Source organism: Protomyctophum parallelum, assembly GCF_964188405.1.
Source record: "Protomyctophum parallelum genome assembly, chromosome: 16".
NCBI lineage: Eukaryota > Metazoa > Chordata > Actinopteri > Myctophiformes > Myctophidae > Protomyctophum > Protomyctophum parallelum.
The window spans coordinates 45,266,365-45,277,081 of NC_139711.1; the positions used below are offsets into that span (position 1 = coordinate 45,266,365).

Below are 10,717 nucleotides of genomic sequence, written 5' to 3' on the forward strand. Positions count from 1 at the left end.
TAATGGATCTTTAGTGGATTTGTACACTCTGTTGATTGATTGATTTTACAAGATAAATTGGGGTCCCGCATGGATAGAAATGCCATTAAATGGAGGCCTATTGCATATCAAACTGGGCTTATTGAAGGTAAACTGGTTGAGAATCACTGCTAAAGCGGTAGAGAAACCTTCTCTTATGGGGGTCCTCCGGCATTATGTTTTCAAACGGGCCGTCCACGGACTGATCAGTGTCAACGTGTGGGGTCCTCCTCGCCCACGCGGACCCCCGAGATGAAGGGCAGCCCCGTGGGCACCCTCCTCCTGTACTCGGCGTAATCCTCGCCGAAGAAGCGCCCGAGCGCCCGCTCCTCCTCCTCCACGCGCCGCCGCAGGTAGCGCCAGCCGGCCAGCGCGTAGCCCAGCGTGCACGCGGGGTTGCCCAGCAGCAGCTGCGTGCCCACGCTCCACTGCAGCCAGCCGGCGTAGGCCGGGTGGCGCGCGTACGCGTAGACGCCGCGCGTCACCAGCACGTGGCCGCGCGCCCTCTCGCTCTGCACCACGTGGTTGAAGTTGGCGCCCGCCGTCAGCATGGCGGCCTTGCGCACGCCGTCGCCGCCCAGCGCCATGGCCAGGCCCGCCGCGGCGCTCAGACGGCCCAGCCACAGTCCTCCTCCTCCTCCTAGCTCGGGCATGACGAGCCTCCACGCGGCGAACTCCAGCCAGGAGAGCGCCGCCGCCAGGCCGTACTCGGCGCTGTGGTTGAGCAGGAAGGAGTCTTTGGAGAGGCTGCGCGGGTTGGCGGCCGCCGTGGCCAGGTACTCGCCGTAGTGGAAGAAGGACAGCGAGCACACGTACGCGCCCAGGCGCGTCCACGACGTCCCCGAGAGGCCCATGAGGGCCAGGCCGCAGCCGAAGGCCGCGCCCAGGAAGCAGGCGCGCACGGCCACCTGGTACAGCGGCGTGCTGCTGACGCGGCGGGGCCCGCCGTAAGCCAGCAGCAGCAGGGCGTTGACGAACGCGGCGTGGGCGCAGATGGCTCCCGCGGCATAGAGCGAGGCTCTGCCGAAGACGACAGGGATCAGGAGCACGCTGAGGCCCAGCAGGAAGCTCTTGATGCTCACTCTGCCCTCCAGGACCAGACGGCCTTTCTTCTCCTTATTCTTCTTCTTCTTGTCGCCGTGATGGAAATCTATGCCCTCCATCGTTGCTCTATAGGGTCACCGTGAAAATGTTAAAGCGTTTATCGGCGGTGCGCTCCGGGGCGTCACGTTCGTCGGCCTTCGTTGCTTTTAACCTCTTTTTGTCACCCTGTCGTTAAACCGAGAGGTTAACAAGCTCCTCTGACGTTCCTCTGATGGCGTCTATGACATAGATCTATATTGCCTCCATATTTGGGCAAGTTTATATACGGCTCGATCCGTCTGCCGTCAATATCGGAAAAAAAAAAAGTTATGCTACACCATGGTTTATATAGACACCATCCATAGAGGGCTGCCCTGGCTGGGCGTGACGGCCATTATTCAGGTGTAGCCATGAAACTGATTAGCTACACCTGGTCTACAGGGCACTAAATCCACGGAGCAGTGTCCTGTAGGCCAGGTGTAGTTAATCATTCAATGGTACACCTCTGTGGATTCGTCTATACCGTTGAAAAGTCAACCTTTTGATTTGTAAGGACCCTCGGTTTATAATTCCTAATCTATAGGACCCCACACTCGACAATCCTCTGTGTGCATTTAACTCTGTGCCCATTTTGGTCCAAATGCACCATGCAGTATCAGCCCTCTCTTTATTATTCTTCAGAACGCTCGCTCGTTGTACATCAACGTGACTTCTTAGTCCCCTTAAATAATCGGAACAAAGAAGCCGGCAGCTATAGATTGTCGAATAAATCAAATGGTGACACAAGAGTCTCAGAGCTTCAATTTCCGTTGGGATGAAAAATGACACGCGGTCAGTCTGCTGACCTCCGTGGGGCTCGTAGTCTGGACGATGTGGATCCATGCGGATCCTTGTCTGACCTCCACTGGCTCCCAGTGAAGCGTAGAGAGTGACATTGTTAAGATCTTTTGATTTTGTGTTCAAAGCCTGCGACGGTCTTGCACCTCTATGTTATGGAACTTTATTTAGACCTCCAGACCACTCCGTTCTGACAGTCAGTTGTACATGAAGACTCCTTCACGGTCTGACACGGTAAACTTTATTTAGGTCCTCCAGACCACTCCGTTCTGACAGTCAGTCGTACATGAAGACTCCTTCACGGTCTGACACAGTAAAGGACGGGCCGGACGTGCCTTCGCTGTGTTGGCACCGAAGTTACAGAACAAAAACTCCATTCGAGGACCGAACATGTTTCACTGTGGAGGACTCATAGGCCTCACTCACATGCACCTATGAGACACACTGTGTCCTGGCTCTTCTGTGTGTCACGTCACATGCAGGTTTCATGACACAACCTGTTGCATGACTGTCTTCTTCATGAATGTGACTCCCATTGAAAATGCATTGAGGCGGCCATGACACACAGAAGACACAGGACACAAGTGTGTCTTGCGTGTGACAAAAGCCCAACACACACCGGGTGTGCAGCGACACGGCACTGGAAAATAGAACAGTGGCGTATCGGAGCGTCAGGCTAGGCGTGAACGTGCGTCGGACGCCGCCGGTGTGGGATAGGTTCATTGAAAATAATGGAGGCGGCTGTTTTGATGCACGGCGTTCGCAGACGGTGTGTGGAGGGCTTTATGGTGTGAGTGAGGCCCTAGGTTCACTGGCTGTTTTCTGTTGTGTCGCATGTGTGTGTGTGTGTGTGTGTGTGTGTGTGTGTGTGTGTGTGTGTGTGTGTTCACCCTCCTGTTGTGATTGACTGACCGTGTGACTGAGTTCTTGATGACCAGTCTTAGTGTAGTCTAGTCTTTCTTTACCAATGTTTTTTTTTTCTTTTTCTCTTTCATCTTCCTTCAGATGGTGTCCCGGTGCCAAAGGGGAGTTTGGGACTCTCTAGTAGAACTTCTGCCTGTCCTGTGTCCTGACTCCGGGTAAGTCCTTACGCAAAGTGCTTGCCTCCCGGTATCTTGAATGGAGGACGACTAGTCCAGTCTTCCAGTCTTTGGAGAGGACGAACTTGAGCTCCGTAGTTTGTTCCTCACTGCAGTGGGCTATTGGAGCTACTGCCACATCTTTGAAGGCTGGCAGTCGAGCAGTGAATGGGCTTGGTGGTAGATGTCTGCATGGATTTGTAGATGGGGGACGGGGGGGGAGTCTTTGGCCATTTGAAGCATCCTTTGAGTAAATGCCACTTGCCTAGATCTATGTTTGATAAGACAGGAAGCCACGGGAGTGGTGTTGAGATAATAGTCCTCGTTACGTTGCTCATGCTCATAGGTGGTTTGGGCATCTGGTTAGGTTGCCTCTCGGGCGTCTCCCTGGGGAGGTCGTCGATGCACGTCCCACTGGGAGGAGACCCCGGGGCAGACCAAGGCGCAGTTGGAGGAAACGCATCGACTCACTGGCCTTGGAACGTCTCGGGATCCCCCCAGGAGGATGTCACTAATGTTGCTCTGGAGAGGGACGTCTGGAGCTCTCTGGTGGAGCTGTTGCCCCCGCAACCCGACTACGGATAAGCGGTTGAAGATGGATGGATGGATGGACGATGCTTATGGATGGATGGATGTTGATCTTGAAGGTTATGGTTATGGTTGAAATTTACTTTGATAAAGGGATTTTATTTCCTTGTTTTATGGGTGGGGGGGGGGGGGAGTTGCACTGAACTATCAGTACTTTACTACTGGGATATATATTTTTAGTGAGCTATTATTATTAATTATAAGTAGAATGTTTTTCATGGCATATTGATTACCGTTAATTACGTGCAGTGAGAATGTTGATCATTTCAAAACGACATTTCTGAGAACAGTTTTTTTTTTAAGACAGAGGAACGTTGGCCTCGGTACCCAGGCTTTTATTTTCGCTCGAGAGAACCACCGTGCAGAGAGAGGGCCGTCGCTCGAAATATGGTTCTCCCCGCTGTCTTCTACCAGGGAGGGGAGCGGAGGACCGGAGTGGGGCAGGGGCCAGGGGCCCTCAGAACGAACCCAGTATTATACAGCGCTTGCTCTCTATACCAGAAAGCACGCTGGCTGGGCCCATATAGACATGGAAAGGTAGACGGCCCTTTTGGCTCTGGAGCGTTATGTGTGCTCAAGGGAGGGCAAAACATTCCCCAGATTCCTTGCGAAAACCCGCGGAAGCATGAGCGTGTGTCACGGAGCGCATGTTCGGCCAGCTGTGATTGGCCAGTGAGCCACTTGAGTGGCAGCGTGACGTAGTGTGCCGTCCACTCTTCCGGTGTACCGGTGTAAATTATTCTGCCCTCCCGTCAACACACAACGAACTGCATCAGCCAATGAGGCATCTCTATTTTTTAAATATCTATGGCTGGGCCAGGCTAGGGGAACGTCAACAAACAAACACCGCGATGTTAAGTCTTAATAGTTGAAGGTCTGTCCCTCGTGCGGCTGCGTGAGCTTCACGTTGTCCTTGGTGGTCATCAGCCGCCGCAGCTCCTGGAGGAGGACCTTGATGCTGGACGCCGTGGTCCAGCGGCTGAGCGTGGGCACGCTGAGCGCGTCCACGGCGCCGTTGGCCTTGTTGACGGCGCTCATGTTGATCTTGGTGACGAAGCGCACGGTGGGCGGCCGCTGCGGGTACTGCGGCCCGCACTCCATGCGCAGGCTGTAGATGCGGTTCTCGAAGGCGGTGCGCGGCGGGCCCACGATCATGCCCGTCCAGCGCGTCAGCGTCATGTCGTCGTCGTCCTCCAGGCCCCAGCTGACCGTGCCGTCGCCCACGCCCTTCTGCCCGTCCTCCAGCTCCTCCAGCAGGCGGAAGTTGCGCGGGACGGTCACCGCCGTCGTTCCGGAGGAGGTGGCCATCTTGTCTTTCTTTCTTCTTCGTCGTATTCTTCTTCTGTCTTCAGGGGGATCCGGGGGCGCCTGACACTAACGTACGCTGTGAAGTATTGTTGTTGTTGTTGTTGTTGTTGTTGTTGTTGTTGTTATTATTGCACATGGCTTTCGTCTCCCCGATCGAGCGACTGTCGGAGGTTTGGGTTTCCGCGGGGGGGAGGGCGCTGTTATAGTCGAAGAGCCGATGACCTCAATACTACATGCGTGACGTCACGGTCGCAGAGGTGTCCGGCATCTCCATATTTGGAGCAGGCGTGCTACAGTTATAATCCAACTATCTATTTAAAGGTACATTCAAATATCACTTATTTGTTTGTTTTGTTGTGATAATCCTCCCTACTATTGAGTGTGCTGACCATATAAGGAGTTCCTCCCTGTCCCCAGTTAACCCCTGGGGGTCAAAAAACCTTAGGTTTCATTTTTGACTCTCTATCCTGATTGGACGAAAGGCTTTGGGTCCCACAGCCAAAAACGAAACCTAAGGTATTTTTTGAGTGAAATCACTGAATATACTGTAGTGATAATAGATTTTGGAGGAATATCTGCTGATTTACAAGCTCACGACGCGTGGCTTCGTAACGCGTTGTGAGCTTGTATATCTGCTATTGATAGATGTACAGTATAGGTAGACAGGAAACAGGGAGAGTGATGGGGAAGACACGCGGTGAAGTGTGTCGGGATCGGGAATCGAACCATTACCAAGCCAAGGTGCCTGCCTGGACCGCTAAGCCATAGCAGAGGGTTTACATCTACATCGCAGTATTGATATACTTACAGTAAAAAGTAAAAATGTGAGTGCGTTCTCCACCAACTGTCCGGAGTATATGCAGCAGTGGCATAACTAACACTGTCTGCGGGATCATTGAATTCACAGCTTTCTACCAATAAGCCATCTGCCGTTCTCACTTTATAGCAAGAGGCGCTATAGACGCCATGCCCAGCTGCTTGAGTCATGTTAAATTAACACATTCTGACCTGAGATCAGATGATAAAAATGTTCTTCTACATCCTGACAGTTTTCTGAAAAATGTTTCTATGTGAGTCGTTCTTCGAAAATAGCAGACCTACAAGCTCGTAGCGCGCCACTCGGTGGCGCGCTATGAGCTTGTAGATCTGCTATTTTTCAATAGCTAAAGCGAACCCCAAAAGGGGTTCCCGACCAAAATGTATTAATGACTGCGAACGAGGCTCAACTGTTGTGTCGTGTTGTGGCGTTATGGGTTCGTCTACATAAGACAATTAGGAACAGATGCTCGCGCCCGAAGATGACGTCTCCATTTAATTTCCATCTCACTTTATTGTCTCTTCTCATAATTTGCATCGTCCCTAGTCTAAATATTTGTTTTCGTCTTCCTGACTGTATACACAAAACCCGCGAGGGTTTGGAGTTAATGACTCCATACCATACAGATTGTATAAGTTATTGTATCAACTTGTTAATACAATATAACTTTTACAATTGGTGGGTGGTTGTATTTGGTCTCTTCTATTGAGACATTTAGGTCATGTATCACCTATAGACACAGGATCTGACATGGATCCTTTGTATAAATAACATTGGATTTGATGATTATTTTTGGGTCACAGCCATAGACTGTAAAAAATATGGACAAAGCGTTCCCCGGGTCTAACATGAACGTAAAATGAAGCCTGTAATAATATGCTAATTCCTGATGTAAGTCGCCATCTTTGGTACCAGCTGGCCATTGGCTGGCTCCGTTTTGTATACCAGCTGGTCATTGGCTGCCCAGACAACGAGGCGGGACTTCCCCCCTTCTTCTCCGTTGGTTTTTATTTTGACTCGAGTGGGAGGGGAATCCCGATCATAGACTGTAATGGTAGCCACGCCCCTCAGAACATACGCAATGTTTTTTTTTCTTTATGGTCATTTTTTTTATTAATGGGACCATAATTTTCCAAAAAGAATATTATGACATTAGAAATGAGACTTTAAACTAGTGACTGGAAGAAGAAAGTATTCATGACCATGTTTATTAAGGTAATACAGTCTAGGTGAAGTTGGGCCAAAATACATGGGCCTCTATGGAGCTATGGGGCTTTTTGGGTCCAGTCCAGCGCCACAACAGGCCATTTATATGAACTACCGATTTCAAATGAGGCTTCACGAAATATCTGGCTGACTGCCCCCCTGGTCACAGCCTGTAAAGGTCTTCCCTCATCACCCAAATTGTCAGGCTGTAACAGTTGGGAAAGATTTACATATTTATATGAATTGCATTTTATAGCGCTTTTCCATGTTTTATAGAGCTTTACAATGGTTCATTCATTCATGCATTGGTGGCGAGCTCACACCGACCGACTCATAAAATGACATAATTTAGCCCCATGTTCGAATGCCCCCACCTCTCTGCCAAAAATAGGTAATATCGCTAAAATGAAAGAAAGCAGCAAATTAAAACCTGAACCTTGGTTGGAAAAAAACTCATTTAAGCAACACTAAGATTTGATCGCACGCCGAGCTCTGAGGAAGAGAGAAAAGTTGGGAGAATATTGGGTGGGAGAAAAAAAAAGTGATTCTCAAATTACTCAAATCTGTGGAGAAGCGTTCACTTATCACTGATCACCTACTGATCGCTGGGGCTTGTAATGAGAGTGGCTGTGTTATTCAGATGAATCCGTCTGGCAGCATTAGTGTTGGATGGATGCCTTGGATTAGTCCATTTAGACCGGAGAAAAGATCCTATAAATAAATGTCCTTCTAAATCCTGACAGTTTTATGAAAAACCCATGTTTCTATGTGTCAGTGGTGTCAACCTATTTCATGTCAAGGACCCCTAGAATGATCTCTATTGGGCCAAGGACCCCCATCTCAAAATATGTTGTTCCAGGGACCCCCCCCCCCCCCCCGGAAGCAAAGATTTGAGTTAAAAACGTAAAAAAATATATATTCCACGATTTGCGCCACATTTTCACGATTTTCCAAGAATAGCAGACCTACAAGCTCATAGCGCTGCACTCGGTGCCGCGCTATGAGCTTGTACATCTGCTATTTTTCAACAGCTAAAGCATAACATAATGCAAGTTAAAACACCAAAAGGGGTTCCCGTTCAGAATGGATTAAGTGTGACAGGATGTTGTAGCACACATTATCCCTCTATTAGCTACAGGTCCGCTCTAATGACAAGGGGAGCGCAGTGAGTGGTACCCAGCCCTGGTACTACAGTGTGACTGTGTGTCTGTCTGTGTCTGGGGGTTATTACATGGCCGCCTGTTGCCTGCCAGTTTTACTTCACTGGATGATTGGAGCGATTTGCCGGATCAGTGGCGTTGTGGTTATAGGAGTGTCCAGTCTCTAAGGCTCAGTGGCTTTGTGGTTATAGGAGTGACCAGTCTCTAAGGCTCAATGGCTTTGTGGTTAGGGGTGTCCAGTCTCTGAGGTTATAGGAGTGTCCAGTCTCTAAGGCTCAGTGGCTTTGTGGTTAGGGGTGTCCAGTCTCTGAGGTTATAGGAGTGTCCAGTCTCTAAGGCTCAGTGGCTTTGTGGTTAGGGGTGTCCAGTCTCTGAGGTTATAGGAGTGTCCAGTCTCTAAGGCTCAATGGCTTTGTGGTTAGGGGTGTCCAGTCTCTGAGGTTATAGGAGTGTCCAGTCTCTAAGGCTCAGTGGCTTTGTGGTTAGGGGTGTCCAGTCTCTGAGGTTATAGGAGTGTCCAGTCTCTAAGGCTCAGTGGCTTTGTGGTTAGGGGTGTCCAGTCTCTGAGGTTATAGGAGTGTCCAGTCTCTAAGGCTCAGTGGCTTTGTGGTTAGGGGTGTCCAGTCTCTGAGGTTATAGGAGTGTCCAGTCTCTAAGGCTCAATGGCTTTGTGGTTAGGGGTGTCCAGTCTCTGAGGTTATAGGAGTGTCCAGTCTCTATAAGGCTCAGTGGCTTTGTGGTTATAGGAGTGTCCAGTCTCAGGGGCTCAGTGGTCTCAAAGAGAACACTGTTTTTTCGGGGGGGTAAGTCCCTATAGCTGTGACATGTTAGGGTCATGTCCAGGGGATGTATAGCCTACTTGTACATAGTTATTTCATACTATAGCGTCCTGTTATTATGGTTTTTACCTTGTGTTCAAGACACGTATTGGTAATCATAAATATAACCAGGCCTAATATCAGAACGAGAGAGAGAGGCTATAGTGCTGTGTGTTAAGATCAAGAATGTCTGGGAATACCGCCAACACATATTATTATATCAGCATTGTGTAATCGGCCACTTATACTAAGCAGCGTGATATTGTATATCAGCTTTAAGACCAAAGCGTTAAAGAGAAGGTCATGTTTATTTCTGTTAACATCTGTAACCGGGACAATGGAGTCGGAAGGTCATAGTCATGCCAAAGTCACGCCACGTTCGGGAAATATGACTTATGTAAAGAATATAATAGTGGGGCGGCTTTCCTGTGAGGGGAGAGCGGAGGAGAAAGGAAGATGGAGAAGGATGGAGAACTGTGTAGCTGGAGAGATGGTAGCTGCCTGGACTCTCTGATTCTGACTGTCACTGAATAAACTGAAGATGTCGACAACTAAAGAGTCTTTCAATAACACTGTCCAGGGGAACAGTAGACTACTCTTGACCTCAATTACAAGTTTGACAGAGCAACCCTAACGATTTTGTAACCCATTTTTCACCCCCTGTGTCAATCATCTAATGTGATCCTGGGCTCTACACACCCTCCACCAACCTAGTCCCCATATATGGGGGACAAGGGGAGAGCAACGGACTTGAACTCATGCTTCCTTCATGCCTGAGTGTCCAAGTTGCTCCTTTACACCTGACAGGGGGGAGTTTCCCTGGTTGGACGTATAGCGCGTGGAAGGAACACGTTATTCCAACCAGTTCCTTTCCCCTCTATCAGGCGCCCCGGCTGGCCAGGGGGAGGCAGTTTAGAGACCAGGATTACTGCATGTTTTTGTGAGGGGACACGGGGAGAACATGCAAACTCCACACAGAAAGGCCCTTTCGCCAACCCCGCCTTCGGGTATGGGCACTGATGACGTGGAGGAGGAAACACGCCAGCACCCACAGCGCCCTGAGCGGGAATTATGAGGTTTTTAATGGATCCTGTAAAGTAACAGTTTTGGACGCAAAAGTAGCCGATCTACAAGCTTAAAACGTGACACTTCGTGCCACTTTTCGAGCTTGTAGATTTCAGCTACTTAATAATAATAATGAATTGTGCTTTTCCAAGTGCTCAAAGCGCTTTACAACGGTTCATTCATTCATACATCGGGAGGTGAAGCGGTGAACAGTCGACGCCATGCAGCGTCCTCACTTCCCACATTCACACACCGACGGTGGCGAGCTCACACCTACCGACTCATCGGAGGCAATGTAGGCTTCAGTGTCTTAATTGCCCAAGGACACTTCCACATGTAGGACAGGAGGAGGAGCCGGGATTCAATCCGCCGACCCATGGATCATTGGACGACCTGCTCTACCTCCTGAGCCACAGCCAGCTTTCAGGCTGTAGTCGGGCATTCATTTACAGAAAAATGAATTAGTACTGTGGTGGAATAATCTGTCCAGCACTGGATTCTCCGCTGTCAGTCAGCTGTCATATACACGTGTATAAATATGTAGCACTCTTCAACTTAACTTCAAAGTCTTTGTCTCTTTTGTTATTTCTCTTCCTTTCTGTCTTTTTAACCCATTCTGGGCAGGGAACCCTTATTTGGTGTTTTGAGCAATAATTATGTTATAGGCTACTTTAGCTATTGAAAAATAGCAGATCTACAAGCTCATAGCGCGGCACCGAGTGCCGCACTACGAGCTTG

At 49.5% G+C, this 10,717-nt stretch overlaps 2 protein-coding genes across 2 annotated transcripts; both read right to left on the bottom strand.

Annotated features, from left to right (window-relative positions):
* Nucleotides 1-230: 230 nt before the first annotated feature.
* On the bottom strand, nucleotides 231-1,181 carry LOC310873838 (protein-S-isoprenylcysteine O-methyltransferase-like; the record flags this gene model as incomplete). The annotated part of the gene is made up of 1 exon (XM_083786389.1): nucleotides 231-1,181. The coding sequence occupies one exon, from the start codon at nucleotides 1,179-1,181 to the stop codon at nucleotides 231-233; it is 951 nt and encodes a 316-aa protein (XP_083642515.1).
* Nucleotides 1,182-4,466: 3,285 nt separating this feature from the next.
* On the bottom strand, nucleotides 4,467-4,913 carry LOC310873839 (ubiquitin-conjugating enzyme E2 variant 2-like; the record flags this gene model as incomplete). The annotated part of the gene is made up of 1 exon (XM_083786390.1): nucleotides 4,467-4,913. The coding sequence occupies one exon, from the start codon at nucleotides 4,911-4,913 to the stop codon at nucleotides 4,467-4,469; it is 447 nt and encodes a 148-aa protein (XP_083642516.1).
* Between the last annotated feature and the right edge of the window lie 5,804 nt (nucleotides 4,914-10,717).